This window comes from Eschrichtius robustus, chromosome 1, assembly GCF_028021215.1.
Source record: "Eschrichtius robustus isolate mEscRob2 chromosome 1, mEscRob2.pri, whole genome shotgun sequence".
Taxonomy (NCBI): domain Eukaryota; kingdom Metazoa; phylum Chordata; class Mammalia; order Artiodactyla; family Eschrichtiidae; genus Eschrichtius; species Eschrichtius robustus.
This window is the reverse complement of record NC_090824.1, coordinates 188,350,035-188,372,566: the sequence shown is the minus strand read 5'-3', so window position 1 is coordinate 188,372,566 and position 22,532 is coordinate 188,350,035. Positions and strand designations below refer to the sequence as shown.

Here is a 22,532-nt window from a genome sequence, read left to right as displayed (position 1 = left end):
TTCACTTTAAGACAAGTTTCTAACTCCAAGTTTGCTGCAAGAGATCAAAGAACTTAAGAACATTGGCAAGATAATATTATTTCTAATTTTTAACTAAATTTACATAGTAATATGAACCTTGCTGAGGATTTTAATAATTGACTCCCCTGAAATGTTCCAAAACTGGTCTACATAGATGGGAATATATATAGTCTCTTTCTTCTCCTTTTGGTTTTTTTCTCTTCTCAACTGAAGGTTACAACTTTAATTGGAGTAATCCTCATTTTAGGTATTTAATCAGCTGGACAAATAAAATACTGGAGGACCTAGGAGAATGCTGTGCTACTCAAAAAGCAGGCTTTTTAAGGATTATCTGGTAAAATTTTCTGGTCCAAATTTGAATTGTCCAGGCTTTATGAAACAGACTTCTAAAATCTCAGAATTATTCTAGTCCAAGCATAGTCATGGATCCAGTTTTTTCTTGAGAAAAATCTTGACCCTGCCTCAGATGTTCATGCAATCTATCTTCCTGTGGAGGAGAGATGGACTCTATCTAGTCGAGAATACATCTGTGTGCCACTGCTTATTTGGGATTCAGGCTCATGAATCCTTATCTATATAGCTACATAGTGTATATGCACTCAAGACACTCATCAAAGTGGACAGTGAATATTTAAGAAAAATAGACAGAGAGAGGGAAGGGGAGAGAGCAATGAGTGAACGAACTCTGGGTAAACTAACATTTTCCCTTGGTTCCCTATACTCTAGTCACTTGTCCATTCACAGATATTTGAGTGCAAATATGTACCAAGCAGCATGCTTGGGTTGCAAATGTCATCTCCCAGTTTATGGACAAGGTTTGGGTATCTTTTCATAAATAAATGTTCTTAATCTCAATGTTAGTTTAATAATCTTTCCCTTTTTGCCTTTATATTTTTTTCTGTCTTTAAGAAAACCTTACCTAACCTTTAATCAAAAATATATTCTTCTCTAATGTATGCAAATGTCAAATCACTATGTAGTACGCCTGAAACTAACATAATTTTGTCAACTATATTTCAATAATTTAAAAAAACCTAAAAAACAAAAAATATTTTCTTCTCTATAAACTTAAAATTATTTTCTTGTTTTGCCTTTCATATTTAGAGGTTTAATCCACCTAGAATTGATATTAGTGTACAGAAAGGTAGACATCTGATTTCATTTTCTTTTAATATAGATAATCAGCAGATCTAGCACCATTTACATAATTTACATAATTCCACCCGTTATGTATTATATTAAGGGCTCATATACGTATGAGCCTGTTTCTGTCTATTCTGTCCTACTGTTCTATTTGTCTATTCTCGCATCAATGTGACACTGATTTAATATCTATACCTTTATGATAAATCTTTTTCTGATAAAACAAATACTCCTGCCCTGATGTTCTTCAAGAATGCCTTGGCTTTATTGGATCTTTACATTTCCATATAAAATTTAGAATCAGATTGTCAATATTCACAGTATAAAAAAAACCATAAGAAACAAATTAAAAATTCCATTGGGATTTTGATTAGAAGTGCGTTAAGTCTATAGATCAGTTTGGGCACAGTTGGCACCTTTTAGGTGCTGAATCGTCTAATCCATAAACAAGTTATAGCTTTTGTTGACAATATTATGTTAGTTTGCATTTTATCTCCACCGATTCTTTTCCAGAGACTTTTGTCAGTAGTTTCTAGAGGTCGTATATTCTTATACTCTATTGTTGGAGACAACAAGCTTGATGAAGTTTTCATCTAGATCTCATAATAGGTCATTTTTTAAAGAATATAGTTCTGATTTCAGGATACTGTTTGTTTAACCGACTCTACAGTTTTTTCATAGTCCCTGTTTTATTTACTCTTCTCTCTCATCCTTGACAGGGTGAGGTGTGTTGAAACCCAGTGTTATCAACTGCATTCTCTTGTGTGTTGCTCCAATCTCCCTTTTACATTTCAGCTGGAAGGCAGGTTGATGTGCACAGCCCCTATTTCTGACCCCTTCAGCAGGATTTTACCTTTTTCAGCCCTGTCAGAGAGGTGGTATTTTCTTCTACACCCACGGTATGAAACAATGGAGTACATTGGAACTTAAATTCTCAGCAATCATGCGTTTAACACTGGCTTCTTTTACCATCTTTATGAAAGACTTGAAGGCAGTGAGGAAAGAACCATATGTATATTTAGAAGAGTTTTCTAGACAGGGAAAGGACCATCGGAAGACTCTAAGACAGAAGTGTGCCTGGCATGTTTGAGAAACAACAAAACGTCCAGTGTGGCTGGAGCAGAGTGAGCACCGAGAGAGAACAGGAATAAATGTGGTTAAAGGGATAACAGGACTTTGATTTTTTTTCTATTACTCTGAGTAAAATTGGGAGCCTTTTAGAGTTTTCAGCAGAGCAGTAAGACAATCTCACTTAACATTTTAAAGGGACAACTCTGGCAGCTATGGAGGCCTGGGGCAGGGAAAGAAGCAGATTAGGAAGCTATTGAAGTGATGCTGGTAAGAGATGGTGTGGCTTGGACCACCTTAGGAGAGCAGATGGGCAAAACGGGGCCGACACATGCCTGGAGTACTACGTAGTACTATGCGGTGCTAGATTTTATGTATATGTAACAAAATGGACGGACCTTAAAAGCATAGTACTTAGTGAAATTACTTTGTACGTAGTCCTTAGTGAAAGAAGTGGAACACACGAGATATGCTGTTTTTCACCCTGAATCTAAGATGTGCTCAACATTGGTTCAAGATTTTATAAGACTCTAAAAGAGAAAAAGTGCTGCCAATCATACTGTGACACTCCATCTATTGTCAGATGCATCCTGATTTTAGGGATGTTAAAATATCAGAAGGCTATGCCTTAGAATCAACAAAATAGGATATCACATAATACCACTAGCACAAATTAAAATACATGCACAAAATTACATATTTTTGCAAGGACATATTCAAATAAAAAATACAAATAAATATTTAAATGGTTTATTTGGTGAGAGGAACAAAAACAGAGTGGGAGTAGGCTGTGGGGAAATAGAAAAATGCGTGCAAACACACTTACATGTATGTGTGTATACATACATACAAACCAGCAAGAGAGAAGCCTTGAGTAGAGAGAACGTCACATAAATTTCCAGGGTGCATCCATGGACCTCAGACCTCTTTTTGATAATCATGCTTGTTGTACTTTTGGTCCTTTTCACCTGTGCATTTTTAATGTCATGATTTACTTTGCAATATATGATGTGGTGGCAATTCTGCTTGTGTGCTACTGCTTCTGAACTCCTGGAAGAGATGCTTTTGTTTTTTCATTCTTCAATTGCTGGGAATCAGGACCATCACTGTGTAGCTTCCAGGAGCTGGGTGGTGCTGGGGATGACCCGGTGGTACCTGACCAGTTACAAGCAGTAAATCCCATATGGCATAGGGATAATCAAAAGGAAGTAGAGTCAGAAGAGACATTAAGGAAAACATTTTTCTTGAATTTTCTCTCAAAGTAGGCTGAATTAGGAAGGGTCTATTCCTTGGGTTTAAAGGAAAGAATTTCCCCAGCCATATTTCAGCAAATAAGTTAGGAGCATGATTTTCATATCTCAGTTAACTAAGGACTGAAAAACATTCTACATCCATTTGAGCTGGTCATTATTTCCCCTGGATAACACGGTGCATACCGTTTGTGTCTTTCAGAAAGTTAAACCTTTATTTGTGCAATCCAAAGTGAAATTGATAACAACGTCGACATCTTCTGCAAATGTTTATCATGCATCTTCGGTAGGTAGATTATTTTTTCCCTATTTAACATTTAATCAGTCAGTATTATTCAGCCTCAGTAATGAAACGGTTTGGTTTACCTACAGACAGACAACAGGTATGTCGACCTAGACAGGGATCACATATCCCTCCCTCCTTCACCAAGAGGTAAGAATCCTTATTGTTGGAGAAATGGTTCACGCAGGATGGGTAATTAAGATTAATAATGCTTTTCTTTGTTGTCCTGAGATGTTTGGTTTCTGGGTGAATGCATGACTTTTTTCAGCCAATTTATTAATAGATACGATAAATTAAAGAATGTTAATATGTATTTCTGAATATTGATCTCTGCTAACTGAAAATGAATTGAGTCATACTTCAAAACCAGGAACTGTCTCAGTTGGAATCCTGTTTCTTTTTAATTAAACTGCCAACAAACCTGAAGCTCCTGTTAAATCCCTATTTTTCCAATTTAATACTTAGAAGAAAAAGACAACTATTTATAGCATCCTTTATCTCCCATCAGTCCTTGTGCGGCCTCAAACTGGGCTCTTTTGGAGGTGGAAGTACATTTTGTCCACACGTTTTTGTAAGTCTTTAGGAAACAACCATGCTTGCTTTTCTCTAATAAACAAGTTGGATTAACGAAATGCAACGTTATTTGTTTGAATTATTGATGGTAATCAAAGGGTGTCAGTAATTTCTGTTTTTCATGTCTGGGAATCGTTAAAAGTAGACTTTTATAATGCATCTTTAAACAAGGAGGAAGTGTGTGATATGAGTTTAAATCCTGGACCCTAATTTTTTTTTTTTAACATCTTTATTGGAGTATAATTGCTTTACAATGGTGTGTTAGTTTCTGCTGTATAACAAAGTGAATCAGCTATATGTATACATATATCCCCATATCTCCTCCCTCTCACGTCTCCCTCCCACCCTCCCTATCTCACCCCTCTAGGTGGTCACAAAGCACCGAGCTGATCTCCCTGTGCTATGCGGCTGCTTCCCACTAGCTATCTATTTTACATTTGGTAGTGTATATATGTCCATGCCACTCTCTCACTTCGTCCCAGCTTACCCTTCCCCCTCCCCGTGTCCTCAAGTCCATTTTCTACGTCTGCATCTTTATTACTGCTGGACCCTAATTTTAAAATCAACTTTTTGAAAACTAGATTGAGAAAGGAACCTCTCTTCTGGGCCTCCATGCAGTGGAGAGGCTTTTTCTGTAGTGCTTACGGGTATAGGTAGTATCTTTTCCGGAGGTGCCTGCCTGTGTGCAGAGGAATCTTTCGGCAGTCACAGTGCTGGCTGCCTCCTGGACTGGCATTTAGGTGACAGTAACGCCCAGCCTGGACTCTGTAGCAGCTGCTAGCCTAGGGCATGCAATTTAAAGATATCACCATTTTTTTTTTTTTTTGGCCACACCGCGTGTCTTGGCGGATCTTAGTTCCCCGGCCAGGGATCGAACCCGGGGCCCCTGCAGTGGAAGTGTGGAGTCCTAAGCACTGGAGTGCCAGGGAAGTCCCCAAAGATATCAGCATTTAAATAAGGGACTAGCTCTGTTGAGTTGTTGGAAATTCCACCCCATACAGTAAGTTATTTCTAAAATATCATAATGTATTAGGGGAAGAGAGACTCTCATGATTTATCATAAAAATAAAAATTGTTAAATTTGGAACCTGTGTTCCACCTGACATTTTAATTAGAGAGGTTAATTAACAGCAAAAAATTCAGTTGAGAATCTTACATCCAAAAGTGATTTTTCTCTGCCAAGCAAACCAGTTTTCAAAGGTCCATTTGTAGTCATACAAACCGACCTTGATGGCCACCTGGGCCATAAGGCAGCTTTGGCCAAAACAAACACTATCACTCCCTTTCCTCTGTCCTGAAAATGCAAAGTGTAGAGTTATTTCCACCCTGTCTACGGAAAGCCCTCCTAAAATTCATTAGCCCCCTTTTTTTGCCTTACTAATAAAATTGAAAGTAAATGCTATTTTATGATCCATAATTTTGCAGCATGCCACAAAGCGCATCATTCTGAATATGACTGCACCGCAGAAGAGGCGTGGGTGACAGTGTCACACTGAAAGCCTCTGGGCATAACCCTGACGTTTCTTTCTACAAAACCTCCGATATAACGTTGACATGTCATGTTTTCCCCTCCGAAGACAGTGTGGGGAAATCATCCAGTTAACAAAAGTTTCTGGTTAATTGGGTTCCAGTTAATCCAAAATTGACTAGAAATAAATTTTCTATTTTTAATGGATAAAAAAACCAATACATGAATGCCAGGAGGAAACTGAATTACAAATTTACTAGTTGGGGAGTAAATGAATTTTTTCATTAGGTATCAGTCTTTCACGATTATGGGGACTGAACAGTATTCACACTAGACGGGCAAAGGACCAAACTGTCGTTACAAAACAAATCACTCCAAGCTTCTCAGGTACTTCAGAAGGTGGAGAACCCCCTTCAGGCCCCTAGGAAGTAGTTCAATACGTTATCAGTGTTTTCAAGCACTAATTCACAAATACATTTTCAAAGAGGTGTTTAGCTACATGGTTCGTATGTACATGACTTACAGACAAATCTTACTTTCTATAACACGGGGGTGACCTATATGGTGACAGAAGCCAAATTCAACCCTGTAAAGTCACTGTGGTATTGAGTTCTGTTTTTTAAATTATGTAAATAGAATATTAATATTTTAAATACCCTGCGAATATTTATCCTCCCTGTTAACAGCATCCTTGGTGTTGCATCAAAGATAGAGGTTCTTACGTTGTATTTTCATACCACAAGATACTTTTGAAAATTATGGATAACTACCATTTAGTGGGTGTAGGTACTATTCCAAATGTCTTTTAAGTTTTAACTCTAATCCTCACAAAAACCCTATAAAGTCAGCACTCTTGCTTTCTCAAGCCTTAGAGGAGACAATTGGATTCAGAGGGGTTTAGTAAGCTGCCAGGTTTATGACCACAAATAAATAGATTATTAATTTATAAATAAGGCTGGGTTCAGACCCAGAGAATGTGGCCCTAGAGCCCAGGCTTGTCACCACTCAATTATATTGACTTGCCCCAAGACTCACGCATGACAATGTGTGGTCCTATTTTCAACAACACACAATGGGAAAACGTGATGTAGCAGAAAGGCTTTGGAGGTGGACAGACTTCAGTTCCTGTCTCATTCCAGTCACTCCCTGGGTAACTTCATTCAGCTCCCTCTGCTGTGTAAAATGGAGATGGCGACCCCACCTCCTGGCTTTGTTATGAGGATTAAATGAGGTGAAGTGCCTAGCTAACCCCATCCCTGCCTTTCCTCCTGAGCTATGGATAATACAATCCCTGGGTTCCCAAAATAAAGTCAGGCAAACCTGCTTTTTAATCTACTACACGACAGCTATAATATCCTCAGCAGTAGGCTAGTGATTTAAAAGAACTGGTCTCTCCTTTAATTCTTTAGTAACTAATTGTCTACCAAGCATAAGAAAGAATATAAAATTTGTCACTGGTATCAGATCATATGGTAGATATTTTGAAAAGAGCAAAATAAAACAAAACATAACTTAAAACAATGTTACATCAAGTGATATATCTTTCCTAAGCAAATTGAAATTAACTTTTTGTTATGTTGCAAGCTTTACTCCAAAAAATTCTAGCAAGAACAACAGAGAGTTATTCTTGCAACAAAGAAAGTTTGAGATAAATAAATCCTCATTAATATAAGGGAATAAAAAAATGAGGTACCATACTATCTGCAGAATTTCAAAGCCGTTTTTTTACACAGTAGTAATTATCCCAAAAGATCCCAGGTAACATTATTAATTTGTTTGCTACTTAACTGTGATAAAATTTGGGATCTGAGCTGCCCATTGTGCACTGTGCACTGCCACAGATTTTATGTACTTAAGAAGACCTTTCTCACAGTCCAGTAATTAGGTGCTATTGACATTGTAATCTTTGAAAATGTTCCTAATGAGCCCCAAAGACACAAATCTCATAGATAAAACCTCAAAGTAACAGTGACCCTTTAAGTGGCTTGTCAGTAAGAGAAAGCTCAAACATAAATATCTGAAACACAGGAGACACCCAAATTTAAACCTAGATTACATTGTATTGTTAATTCTCTCAGACTTTTAGGGAAGAAACATGGAAGAAGTGATTTTAAAGGCTTTTAAAGAATAGTAGAACAATCGCAATACATTGGATAGGATTTTAAAACCTTTCTTTTCACCCTTTGAAACTTTGGACCTGAAAAGTGTTTTTTTTTACTAAGTGTATTATCCACCAATTTATAAAAATAAATATTAATTGAAAGTGGAGTTCCGTTGACCCTGTTTTTGTTTTAAACACAAAAATAATTTTAAAAATCACACAAGAAGTTGGAATTTAAAAGATAAAAAGGAAAGCATTTTAGGCATAAGTGTTAGCATTGTTTTACATATTGTTTCTAGACTTCAGCTATAATTAATATAATTTACTAAGGTATTCATATTGAAATGTGTATCTTACAGTATTACCACATATACCACATACATACATAATATATAACATCACTTAGCATGTAATTGATGGCTATTAAAAATGTTAAAATAGGACTAACCTGATTTACTAAATATAATGTATTAAGGGGTCTGTTAATGTTTATGATGTCACTGCCACCAACTTTTCTACTTCTCTTATTGTCACCAATTACCTGTAATTCAGATGTTGTATTGCTAAGTTATATATGTCATCCTTGTCTTTGAGATTTGGGCTGATTCTCAACTACCTTTTCTTAAGAATTTTCCTTGCTCTTTATGCCTGTTTTCTAGAGATATTTTCTATTCGAGGCATGGGATTTAGGATATTAAATGACAAATTAAAGCCTGGAAGATCAGCAGTGTGTCTCTTAACATACCTTTCCAAATACAGGGAATTCTCAATGGCATAGAAAAGAGCCAAGATGACCAACTGGATTCGAGAATTAATCTGAAGTTCTCTATCCAACTGAAGCTTTGTCCATTGGTCAAATAAGGAGTTGAAAAATGTGAAAAATGAAAACAGATAATACATGCTTTGAAAATAATGTTAATAGTTGAAACAAGTAGGCAGGCAAAGTACTCTGAATTTGTAAGATCATAACAACTTAGTAGGAAAAAAGGTCACGACTAATACATATTAAAAATGTACTTTATTAATTTGATGGGCTATCTTGTATTAATTCAGTCTAGTGATGCTTTTAAGTATTTGTAGACAATGTTTCATTGAATAAATGCCACTAAGCATATTCCTAATTATGCCCCAAACTGGTACTCAGAGGTCTCCAAAGCATGTAGCATGAGGCAAGGATGGTTTCTGGTGTGTGTTATTATTCAGTCATTGGGCCATGAGTTGGATTCCAGCAGCCTCTCTGGATCCTGTGGCCACTGATTTCATCCCAAACCTCAGCTGCCCATTGCTGCCCAGTCAATTATAAACCATATAAGCCTTTTATGGTGGTAACAAAATATTGAGAGAGGTTTTAATTAGTATTGAGTGAGTATTAATTTTTAAATTTAGGAATGGTTCTGTTAGAGAAATGACAAAATGTTACAAGATGTTGTGTATGGATTCATGCAAATTCATGGACATATCAAGTTGCACCCTTAAGTGAACTGGGAGTGACATCTTTGCATGTGAAGGATACCATATGAATATTCCTTTCAATGGGAGGAACCCCAAGTTTGGAATTTGAGGGAATAAATTGAGATCAGAAAAGTGGATATTTATGTCAGTGTAGGGAAGTGTCACTGGGCTTCAGTCCTCAGCCTTTCCTGTTCCCGGCTGGTTCAGATTCTTTAATGCATGTTCCTTATCTTGAATGAAATGATCACATGGAAAAAAAGTAGGTCATAGGAAGAAGTATGTTGTATACTGTTACATGCTACACAAATGTAAGCTAGAGTGACAACTACAAAATAATCTTATTATTTGTGTTTACATATCAGTAAGAATGAATTGAGGGAAGGGCTCGTCGACTAATTAAGAAACTATTTTTTTGTTTTTTATGAAATATTTCAAATATTCAGAAAACACAGAATTACATGTTGAGTACCCATTGCGTATGTGTATGTTTTAGTATATGTGCATGTTAAAAAGTATCATTACTTCAATAATTCGTTTAGTGAGGACCTATTGGTGATAAATTCTGTTTGTCTTAATTTTATCTCCCTCTTGAGGGTAGTTTAGCAAGATATGATATTCTGGGTTGGCAGTTATTTTTTCCTCCACATTTTGTTATTATACCATTGCCTTTGAGCCTCTGCTCAGGCTTCTTGAAGTTTGTTGTCGATTTGTCAACCATTTGTGGTCATTTGAGTTTTCTTTATGTAGCTTTTAAGGTTTAGTCTTTATTCTTGATGGTCTGTAGTTTTACTGTAATGTACTCATTCTATAAAATGTATTTAATCTTGATCAATATTCAGAGTACAGTTTGGATCATTCATATCTTTCTTTACTTCTAGAAATTTCTCAGCCATTGTCTTTTCAAATATTGCTTGTGTAACATCCTACACATTATTTTCTTCAGGAGCACCTCACAGTCTCTTCTCATGCCTCTAATCTACATTTTCTAATTTTTGTGTTTATTTCTCTGTTGTGCATATGGATGGATTTCTTGATGTTACCTTTTCCAATTTTCTGATCCTCTCTTCATCTATGCCCAGTTTATCCCATGTTTTAGTTTTATTTTAGTGACTTTTTTTATTTCCCAAGACTTTAAATTGATTCATTTTCAGAGCCACCAGTTCTTATTTTATCCTGGCCTGTTTTGCATCATAATTTATTTGTTTAGTGGACACTACCAGTTATTTCTGTGAGCATACTAAACACACATTTTAAAGTCTTTGTCAAACTATTTCACCAACTTAAATTTATCTGGAGTGAATTCGTATCCTGATAGCTCATCTTTCTGTTGTCTTTCCTAGCATTCCATTCCTTTATTTATTTTGGAATTTTGGTTTACAGGGTCAAGTTTCTCTGTCTCATTCATATTCATTCCCTCCCTCTCTCTCTCTCTCTCTCTCCCCTCCCACCACCTGAATGCAGTATATTCTGAGTACAGTTTGGTAACTGCACCCACTTCCGCCACTCTCACTCCCAGTCTACAGCCAGTTCTTATAAGTTTGGGGTGCCTGTCCTGCTGTGACAATAGGGTCTTGAAGCCTTTAAGCCATCAGGTCGCTTGGCTCAGTTCCTGTGAGTGAAGTAAGTTTTGCCTTTGAGCCTCCCTAAGCCCAGAGCTTTCTAAAAAGCCATAGTAGCCCCAGGTTAGAAACTTTTTTTTTTCTCCCAATTTCCTTTCATTCATGCTTCTGTCTTTGAGGAGTGGTTTGTTCTTTCACCCAACATGGAGCACATTTAGCCTCTGTCACCAAAAAGGAGCTTTATTCCTGGCTGTCATTGTGAATTTCTGCAGCTGGAATTACACAGGTCTGTGGTTTCAGCCTGTGTATGAGTGCTAGGGCTGCCATAACCAAGTACAGCAACTGGTTGGCTAAACCACAGAAATTTGTGGTTTCACAGCTCTGGAGGCTGGAACTTTGGAATCAAGATGCCAGCAGGGTTGGTTCCTTCTGAGGTCTGTGAGGGGGAACCTGTCCATGCTGCTCTCAGATCTTCAGGAACCTCACGTGTTCCTTTGCTTGTAGATGGTGGTCTCCTCACGTCTTCACACAGTCTTCCCTCCGTGTGTGTGTATCTGTGTCCAAATTTCACCTTTTTATGAGGATGAAGACATATTGGATTAGGGTCCACCCTAATGACCTCATCTTAACTCAATCATCTGCAAAGACCCTATTTCCAAATAAGGTCACATTCACAGGTCCTGGCAGTTAGGACTCCAGCGTCTTTTGGGGGAGACACAATTCAGTCCATAACAGCCTTGTTCATTGTTTTACATTTCTTTACCTGAGAAATGTTTATCTATTTTATCCCAGTATGTCTTTGTTTTTTGGGTTTTTTTTAAAATTTTATTTATTTATTTATTTATTTTTGGCTGTGTTGGGTCTTCGTTGCTACGCACAGGCTTTCTCTAGTTGCAGGGAGCAGGGTCTACTCTTTGTTGTGGTGTGCGGGCTTCTCACTGCTGTGGCTTCTCTTGTTGTGGAGCACGGGCTCTAGGCACGTGGGCTTCAGTAGTTGTGGCACACAGGCTCAGTAGCTGTGGCTTGTGGGCTCTAGAGCACAGGCTCAGTAGTTGTGGCTCACAGGCTTAGTTGCTCTGCGGCATGTGGGATCTTCCCAGACCAGGGCTCGAACCAGTGTTCCTTGCATTGGCAGGCAGATTCTCAACCACTGCACCACTAGGGAAGACCCCCAGTATATCTTTGGATTTTTTTCTTTTTAAATTGTTATTTATCATGTCCATACAGTATAATAAATCATGAACTTGCTATATTGTACTTCCTTCTCCCCCCACCAAACAATTCCTATATGTTCAAATCAGTTTTCTTCATGTTTCTAGACCAAAGACCCTTCATTTGATTTCAGGCCTACCTTATGTATACGGTCTGTTCTAAGAACACTTCCCCTTTGTAAACAATGGCCCCACTTCTTATTATGCTATACATCAAAAGCATGTATTAAATATCTACCATTTCTTGAAAGAACATTTTAAAAGTCTCTGTTGCACCTTAGTAAAAGTCCTTTCCCCCGGTGTTCTGTCTGTGAAATAGGCAATAAGTTACCTTTTCTGGAAAAGGATGTGTTATGGGTTGAATTATGTCCCCCCTCTCCCAAAAGATATGTTGACACCCTAACCCCGGTTCCTGTGAATGTGACCTTATTTATAAAATAGGGTCTTTGCAGATTTAATCAAGTTAAGATGAGGTGATTGGGGTGGGCCCTAATCCAATATGGCTGGTGTCCTTATAAGAAGAGGGAAATTGGGACACACACACACAGGCAGAATGCCATGTGATGAAAGAGACAGAGATTGGAGAGGTGCAGCTGTAAGCCAAGGAACCCCAAGGATCTACAGCCACTACCAGAAGTTAGGAAGAGGCAAGGAAGGATTGTACCCAGAGTTTGAGAGAGAGCAAGGTCCTGTCAACACCTCGATTTCAGACTTCCAACCTCCAGATCCGTGAGAGAATAAATACGTGTTGTTCTAAGCTATATGGTTTATATTACTTTGTTACAGCAGCTCTAGGAAGCTAAAAGCAGGATGGCAATTTGATAATTTCCATGACATCCACATTCAATAGATAGAGAGCCACCATCCCAAATGAGTTCAGGGACCTTGTGATTCCAGTTGGCATTACATCGTAGGGTAAGGAGTTCTGCCGTTGACTTCTCAAGTAACGGAGACATCTCCCTTTGATTGATTAGAAAGCTACTTCCTCCAACTTCAAGGTATGTTGTCATTTTAAGGAATCAAATGTTGATAAGGCTTGTGTATAAATGTGCCTGCCACTTCCCAGGCATTCAGTTAGTGATCAATAAATGTTTAATAAAATTGAGTCTGACGTTTGCGTCACATCATAATTGTATGAACTTGGGTAACAACCTAACATCCCTATTTGTCCTCTGACTAAAGAGTCCCACCATATCCCAGTGCTCTCCTCCTGTAATCCTGTCGACGCCTTCTTTTCTTTTCTTTTTTTTTTTAAGCTTAAGATGGGACCCAAGCATGAGTATTTTTTTTTTTTTTTTTGGCTGTGTTGGGTCTTCGTTTCTGTGCGAGGGCTTTCTCTAGTTGCGGCGAGCAGGGGCCACTCTTCATCGCGGTGCGCAGGCCTCTCACTATCGCGGCCTCTCTTGTTGTGGAGCACAGGCTCCAGACACGCAGGCTCAGTAGTTGTGGCTCACGGGCCCAGTTGCTCCGCGGCATGTGGGATCTTCCCAGACCAGGGCTCGAACCCGTGTCCCCTGCATTGGCAGGCAGATTCTCTGCCACTGCGCCACCAGGGAAGCCCCGCCTTCTTTTCTTTCTCATCCCCTCCCTTCCTCTTCAAGCAAGTGCCCTCTGATCCTCCTTACCTTTAATGCCAGCCCTCCAGAGGGAAATCGGAACCTGCTCTCTCTCCTTCTCTAGCCCCAGATTACTCCACTTGCCTTCTGCTCTGCATCTCCCTGACACTGCTCCTCCCTAGGGAATCCTTCACATGCGAAATAGTTTTCAGTTCCTCCAGTGTGTCCCCTGGCACTGGGCCACACCCCTTGCATTCTGTTACTAATGAGCGTCCCTTAACTCTTGAAATGCTCTTCTCTTGACTCCTAGACACCAACCTGCTCTTGTTCTCTTCCTACTTCTCAGAACATCCTTCTCGGTCTCTCCTGGTTACTCAGTTCTGTCCCTGCTCTGAGCATTAAGTGTTGGGGTCACTAAGGATTTCATTCTTTGATTCACTTTTACACACTTTGTTATTCCTGTGCATCCTTCAATAGATGTCTACGGCTTTCAGGATAAAACCAAATTCTTCAGTTTAGCATATAAGAGCATGCATAATCCCTGCCTCTCCCCTACATGAGCTCTCTAGTCTAGTCATAACAAATGACTTGCTGTTCCCCGCTCTTCCATGCTCTTCCATGCTTCTGTGCCTTTATACATGCTTGCACCTAGGTGGTAGGTCTTGTGCCTGCTCTTGCTGGGGCTCGCTCATATTCTACGGTTAGCTGGCTGTCGACGGCCTCAGGCTGGCCGTCTGCTGGGCTGACAGGGGCAACCACATCTTACATTTCTCATCATTGATCAGGCAAACCCAGTCTTGCTTTCATGGTGGTGTCAGAGTTCTCAAGAACAGCAAAAAAGAGCAAGCGCCAGTGCACAAGGACTGTTGAAGTTTGCTGGCACCACATTTGCTTCTGTCCCATTAGTCAGAGCGAGTCTCATGACCAAGACAGGTCAATGTGGAGGCAACTGGAAAGGCCGTGGATACCGAGGGGCCCACACTTCTTAACCTCCTAGGTTTCACCTTCTTTTTGTTAATTCATTCATTTATTTATTCATTCATTCCACAGACTTTATGAGCACCTACTAGATTTTACTTTTTTTAATTGAAGTACAGTTGATTTACAACGTTGTGCTAGTTTCTGGCATACAGCAAAGTGATTCAGTTATACATATGTGTATTCTTTTTCATATTCTTTTCCATTATGATTTATTACAGGATATTGAATATAGTCCCCTGTGCTTTATAGTAGGACCTTGCTGTTTATCTATTTTATATATAGTAGTTTGTATCTGCTAATCCCAAACTCCTAATTTATCCCTTCCCCACCCCCATTCCCCTCTGGTAACCATAAATTTGTTTTCTGTGTCTGTGAGTCTGTTTCTGTTTTGTAAATAAGTTCACTTGTATCATATTTTGGATTCCACATATAAGTGATATCATATGGTATTTGTCTTTCTCTGTCTGACTTACTTCACTTAGTGTGATCATCTCTAGGTCCATCCATGTTGCTGCAAATGGCAGTGTTTCATTCTTTTTTATGGCTGAGTAGTATTCCACTGTGTATATATACCACAGCTTCTTTATCCATTCATCTGTCAATGGACAGTTAAGTTGCTTCCATGTCTTGGCTATTGGAAATAGTGCTGCTGTGAACACTGGGGTGCATGTATCTTTTTGAAGTAGCGTTTTGTCTGGATATATGCCCAGGAGTGGGATTGTTGGATCATATGGTAACTGTGAGCACCTACTATAAACAAAGACTTAGGTGAGGCACTGAGGATACAGAGAGTCTTCTCAGTGCTTGAAATTTCTATTCTAAGACTGACACTCAAAGATTAGCACATTCAATAAAAGTAATACGAGTATTTACAGAGGTCCCACAAGGCAAGGTGAACCTGAAAATGCCTCTCTGCATTTGTCACCATTTCTTCAGAAACTGCTACCTCGTGAAAATCAGGATTAGCCATTAGCAGCCCCTTCCCTCATAAAGATCATAAAAAGCCAAAATACAGAAACGATGTTTAAAATATTTTCAGTGTGTAAATTTTTTAAAATTGTAATTGAAAAATTACTATATTTCTTTGGTAGCCTATAAATTCAAGCCATGGGATTGTGTGAACACAGCATTTCCTCTAAATATCAAATGTGGGCTAGAGGAGCAGTTAACATTTTAATCCTCCTTGCTTGTTTATAGGAACAAATTTGCTTGCAACTTCAAATTCACACTTGTGCAAATAAATTACAAAGACCAAAAGTGCAAATGAAAAATCCCTTTTCAAATAACTATGAAGCTTCCGTATTAGGTATAATGATTTTTCTCTAGGATTAGGACAGATTGCATGGGGAGCCCAGGCTTTCATAAAGAGGGGGGTGGGGAATTGACTAGGGCCTTCATTTTCTCACAAAAGGCACAATGCGAAGCGCATCTGTGAACATTGCATAATTTGTTATGTTCTACAAAGAGGTGGGTTTTTGTTATACACATACCAGAGCTATTTGGTACTGTTTCACCAATGATCTCTATTCAGGTCCAGAAAAGAAATTGGCCTCAGAAGAGTGAAAGGAGAGTAAATTTTTCTTTAAAAATTAGATACAGATTATCGCTTCAAAATGCAGGAGGGAATTTTACAAGTGATGGTGCACTGATTAGCTTTCCAATGGACACCCAGTCCTTTATGAATCACATACTAGCTGTGGTCAACTGTGACCAATGTGGTTTATTACTCTCCCGAAGAGTTGAACTGAGATTACCCATCTAATTTAATTGAGAAATGTTGGGTGAACTTGAACTGTTTCATGGACATGAATGACTAGAGAATTTATTTGATAAGACAAAAGGCTGAATATGGTAGCTATCTCTTTGATGGTTTGATACAGTCATTTCTTTAGTTCATTAGCAAATCTCTCGTAGATTTTTGTTGTTGTTATTATTCTTCTGGGGATTACATGAGCAGCCAAAATGAAAAAGGGAGAAAAACGTTTCTGTACATCATTAGAAAAAAATTTTAAAACTTACCTTTATCGGTAAATATTCATGACAGTTTTTAATGTAGTCTGAAAAGTGACATCAGCTTTTAAGTAAAGGAAGCTAACAGTAGTAAAATTGTGGGAAAATTAATAAATCCACTGTATTTTCATGTGATAGTCCCTGAATTATTTTTAAATATTGTCTTCTGATTTCATTTATTAAGGGGGAAAAAAGATGTCAGGAAGTTAACATGTTATTCACCAGCATCCTTTGCATTTTCTTGTAAACTGGGCAGTGTGAGCTTTTATTCCTGGCATCTCAATGAAACGCTTAAGGTAACTTTATCATTAGCAGAGCACACAAGGTAGCATCAGATGAAAAGGTGCTTTCTCTTCTTATGTCTGCTAACATTAACATAAATTCTGCTGTATTCCCAATGACAAGCGCTAAGGTGTAATTTAGATGTTTGCATCTTTTTTTAAACTGTATTTAAATGTGATATGTTTTAAACTACTCACAGAAACTCAGAGATGGAAACTCTTAAGAATAAATTACAAAATCACACCTCATGTTCCTAGTGACTCTTTAAATGGAATTTTTCATTGAAACTTTGTCATTAAAATAGAAAGGCCTTTGGTTGTGCCCATACAAGCATAATAAATTGTATATGTTTGTGATACTGAATGACTCTTGCCCATATGCTGCACTGCAAAGCTACATGAATAAGGCATTTACCAAATCAGGCCCACCACATTAAACAGAAAAACAATCTTTATTCATGGTAACTTATCAGTTTCAATTAATCAACCTTAACAATGGAAATTCTGATGTGTTCAAGCAACTTGAAAGCAATAGGTCATCTTGAGGGCAGCCATGTTGTGTCTTTGTGCCTAAGGTTTCAAACAAAAAGACATCTCCAATAAATATACATGCATATACATACATACATGTGCATATATATATGTACCAATGGATGGTGATATCTATGCCGGGTCACGCCAACCAAAATGCATGTTAAGTATTTAAGACTTTTATCATAGCAAATGTAATTATTTTCCTCCAAGTATTACTTTTTGAGCTCTGCAAGTGTAAACAAAAGGAAAGAAATTTCCATTGGATGACCATCCTTTCAGTTTCTGTGCTGCTATGTGAATAGCATTGTGCAAACCATTCCAATGGTTTTGAAAAGGGGTAACCATTGGTTTGATTTGGTTACACGGTTTAGTAAAGAGCTCCCTCCCACTGCCTTAGGGTCTGTGAAAGGTCTGTGACCTGTTTAGAACTGCCAAGTGAAATGTCATGTCGCCCCTCCCAAATGGGAGTATCTGCATTCATTTGATCAGTATAAAAAATGATTGGGGATGGCGAGATCAGTGCTTTTGAATTGCAATTTATAGCAGTTTACAAAAATGCACATTGTTGGAAAAGAAAACATGGAAGTGTTTCTTTCCAAATTGCATTACCTGTGAAATGTCATTAGTCTTTTAAGGATATTTACATCCTTTTTTTAAATTATTATTTAGGAGACTTACTTCAGCTAAAGAAAATCAGAATTTTATTATATGATAATTTTTAAAACTTGTATTTTGTTTCTAGTAGCAGAAGTTAAGGAACACAATGTGTCCGCGTTCTTAGGATAAACATAATTTGTTATCATTTCCACTTATTCGTTCTCTAAGATGGTCTTTGCTAATCAGTTGCATTAGCGGAGGATTCCCAATTATCTCTCCCAGATTCTAGAGGAGTCATTTGCTGGTAAATGCCTTGTCTGCTGATTTCTAATAGGGAATCTGAAACCACAGGTATATTTAATTCTACTAGGTCTCCATTATTCTTTCAATGGTTTACTACTGAAACTTCTTTGTTGGATGAATACTTTCTAAATTATGTTACCCTTCGATTCACCTACATGTGTGCACAGTTTCATAAAAGGAAATGTTATTTCTTTTCATTAAATTCGTACAAGAGTACATGAACTTTATCCCAAAAGTTAAGGTAGGCTGTTCCAGTTCATAAGTTAATGCAGCCACCCGGGTCTCTGGGATCCGGAAGTGCTGAAAGCTCCATCTTCACCTTAGGCAGTGGGTAGAATCGGACATTATTTTGAAGATTCTTCTTTTAGTAAGAAAAGTTACCTTGGGAAAGGGGCCTTAGAACTTCCCTGGCTGATACTGGACGAGAGAAAGAGGGGCCCTGCTTCAGAGAATACTTGACCCAGATACACTCCCTAGCACTCCACTTTGAACCTCCCAACCATTGAAAGCTGAGCTTGTCGCGTTTTTATCTTTGCTCATGTTAAGCCTTGGAATGACAGCCTGGCTCTGTGTCCCCCTCTTCCACTGCCCCGGCTGTGAGTGTCCACATTGACACCTACCGGTGACCGCAGGCTGCAAGTCTTTGTTGCCTTCTCCACGCTCCTGGCTTTCACTGGGGTTAGCTCAGGGCCTTTGTTCCCCTTCAAAGCTGGAACATCATATCCCATGTTGTGGCTTTGCTGTCTCAGACCCCCAACGCTTTCCTCACAATTTACACACCAGGTAAATGTCCCTCCCTACCGAGCAGAGAGCCCAGCCTGGGGCGGGAGGGGGGGAGCAGGGAGGGCAAACCTCCCCACCCCCCCAACTTCAGAACTCCGCCAAGTTGATTGTCTTTCCTCCTCATTCATAATTTGCTATTTCATAAGGAAGAAAGATTGAAAACGCAAATGGAAATGTAAACCTTAGTCAGATCCTAGGACCCAAACACAAGACAGCCCCTGCCTTGTTTTATTCTCTTACGATGGCTCGTAACTCCTGAGTCAGAAGAAGGTCAGTTACCGGCCTTGGTCACAGGCACCTCAGACCATTTCTTCAGTCTGGGGCAGCAGGAAAACTACCTCAGGGGAAAACTTGATGGGCACATGCTATTTTGAAGGCCAAGGAGGATCTGGCCACCTGACTGACCTGCCCTCACCCCCTCGTCGAGGTTACTGAAGAGGCCCCCTAGCCGGGGCCAGGCCTGGGAGGCACCACTGAAAGTGAGGCAAAGAGCTATGGGCGCGGAGCGGTTTATGTACAGAAGTAAACCAAATTTCACATCTCTTCGTCTCTCCGTATGTTTAGTGAGGCTGTCAGAAACCCTGGAAGAAGAGCCTTTGGAGAAGCCGTGGATGCCCCAGAACACCCCAGTGAACGATACAGACGCTCCTGAGTGGGCACAGGACAGTGGGCTGCGCAGAGCGGGACCCCAGGAAGAGGGCCCTCCCCGTCCTGGCGTAAGGACTGCCTCCCTGACAAGGGACACCGTCTCCAAGGCGTTTCTAACGTAACTGTTCCGTCTCGCCACATGTCGCACACGCTCTGGAGCACCGCGCTTGAAGAGAAGGCCAAGTGTGCGCTCTGTGCGCACCTTTCCAAGCTCGGAAGGAAACCCCGCTCGCTGGCGCTTGGTGAGCGGGGCGCACAGACCCTGAGCCGCCGCCAAATCCATCCAGGCGCTTCCTGGGCTCAGTGGGGTGCCCCAACGCCTTAGGGTGGGAAGGAACGGACTTCAATTAAAATTAAAAAGTTTGAGGCACTAACCCTGTGTCATTCCCTCTCTAATCCACCGGGTCTCTCTGTAACGCGAAGTCGAACTGATTTGCTGCCAACTGATCCCATAAAGGCGATCCAGGAAACCTCGAAGGGGATTTCAAATTTCCTCTAAGGAGGTCCACTCTGACATAGGCACGGGACTCCCAGACGTATCTTAAACTCTGTAAACAATTCTTTAGTAAGTGTGGAAACTCTTTGGAGTAGTGCTTCCAGGTAAGGATCAAGATGAAGATTCACATATCTATTCTTTCCGGAATGTCAGGTACCATTTCCTGAAAGACCGGTTTGCTTTCTTCCCGGCGCAGTGGTCAGTTCGGTCCTTTCTGTTCCCTTGACTACAAGTCAGGCCCAGTCTGCAGCCCAGTTTCAAGATAGTAGGCTCTGGATTGCAGATTTCTAAAGCTGTTTATTAAATCTCAAGAAGTACATTTATGGTAGCTGTCACATAAAGCTGATATACCCTGGTGCAAACGAAAGCTACAGAGGCGATTTATTTGTGCATAAAAGGCACTGGATTTAATTGGAGAGAGACGTGTTCAACTCGAGTACATGGGGTGGCATAGCGCGGTGGAGCATTATTCGAGCTTCATCTACTATGCACTATATGCCACCGTCTCCAAAGGAGTGTTGCCCTAGAAACTTGTTTTAAATCTGCTGCTATATATCAACACCTTTTTTTAGCAGTCCTTGGCTGAATTACAGTTACACAGTTTGGCGCTTCTTTCAAATTTCCTCCCATCAGTTTGGCTAAAGAAAGGAATTTTTCTCCTTTAGAAATGAATTGGCTTAATTAGTAAGTAGATTAATGGCAATTGCTGGTGAGTTGGTTTCCAGCAGAGTTTCACCAGAGAGGGTTAATCGGAGTCAGGTCTGGAATCTTTCCCAGAACTGGCTGCCAGCCATTTCCACCAACCAATCAACCCTACAAGAAACGGAGGAAATGAAATAGAATTTATATTCTCTGTGCTATTATCCTGGACAGAAATTCCTTAGAAACAGCCTCTTGGCTGGGTGTAGAATAGACTGTTTAATTTCAGAATTTTCACAGAAACCTTGAAAAGTTTCACCTTCAAGATTTATCTGGGTACCAAAGCGGAATTTCACATGGCACAATGAGTGTCTCCACAGAACACTGAGGGCACGTTGGAAATGCCTGAGGCTCTTAAGTCAATTTCAGGTTTTACAGAAGTTGCACAAACCTCCTAAGTCCCACCCTAGATCTTATCTACCAGAAGTCTTTACAAAGTTCAGTTGTATGTTTTGCAGCCTTTTTACTTATTTTTCCCATAGTGATAAAAAAACGCATTCATAGTTTAACTTGCAGCTGCATTACTCTTGCAAAAAAAAAAAAATCCCTGCTGAGAAATGCATATAATAGGAAAAACAGATCGGCTGGACAGCAGTGTAATTAATGCCAGAAAGGGCTGAGGCCGGTTTCATAGTTTGTCTTTTGAGGATATCACGACGAGACCTGGTGAAAAATGACGCATGCTTTAGCATTTCAGAAAGCTGGCAACTGGCAGCGCTTTTCCTTTTTTCTTTGACTTTCTGCCTCAGAACAAAGAGGTCGGCAGAACTAGCTAGGTTGTAATGAGTTCTATGTCCCTAGCACATTAAGTGCATCATGGAAACATATTGTATCGAAATAGTTTGGAGGAGAATACCGGGGATGAAAGAGAATGGGTGCTTTGATCAGCTCCCTGGGGTCCTGAGCGCGCACAGACTGACTTGCAAGGCGTTATTCAGCTGGAGCTAGACACACTTACAACACCATTCAAAGAAATTTGCATATCTGTAATTTATCACATTGGTCCAGAACATTTTCGCAAGGTAAATAAAAGTTGGCTGAATAAAAAAATCAATCATCGAAGATATAGTGGAAACTGTGAAGCCAATCTCCATTAAAAACATAAATAAATATGTCCATAAAGCATGACGATTTAGAGGCTGACTTTATTATAAAATGTCCTTAGAGCAACAGGTTATGCGCTGACAAAGACAAGAGTGGCCACAATTTCTTTGCACTTCTACTTTCGGGGAGTGTATTTGCAGCTTCCCACTGGAATAAAGGCAGAAAGTTGGAGAGATGTGTGTGGCTATAACCAACCCCATGACATGCAGAGAAAAATTAGTATACACTTTGAGGAGATGTGAAAGATGGCTCAATCTCCTTGGTGTCTGCAAATGCTAAGGTTAAATCTCATTTCTTCTCCTGTTGATTTCATTGCCAAGCCCTGGTTGCTGAATTTAGAAGCTCAAGAGGATGAAATGTCCTGACATCCGGTCAATAGGAAAACTTGCTTTGGAATGCCCCATGAGAACA

General features: G+C 39.5%; 1 protein-coding gene across 3 annotated transcripts in view; it reads left to right on the top strand.

Moving 5' to 3' along the window:
- C1H10orf67 (chromosome 1 C10orf67 homolog) overlaps positions 1-20,159 on the top strand; it is a 112,230-nt gene extending 92,071 nt beyond the window's left edge. The window contains exons 15-17 of one of the 3 annotated variants that reach the window (XM_068538699.1): positions 3,685-3,768; positions 3,855-3,915; positions 19,739-20,159. In XM_068538699.1, coding sequence (XP_068394800.1) covers positions 3,685-3,768; positions 3,855-3,915; positions 19,739-19,944 — 351 coding nt within the window. In that variant the 3' untranslated portion in view covers positions 19,945-20,159. Of the gene's footprint in view, positions 1-3,684; positions 3,773-3,854; positions 3,916-19,738 lie in introns of all 3 variants that reach the window. The other 2 variants (XM_068538689.1, XM_068538708.1) reach the window with 2 other exon arrangements.
- Positions 20,160-22,532: the final 2,373 nt, after the last annotated feature.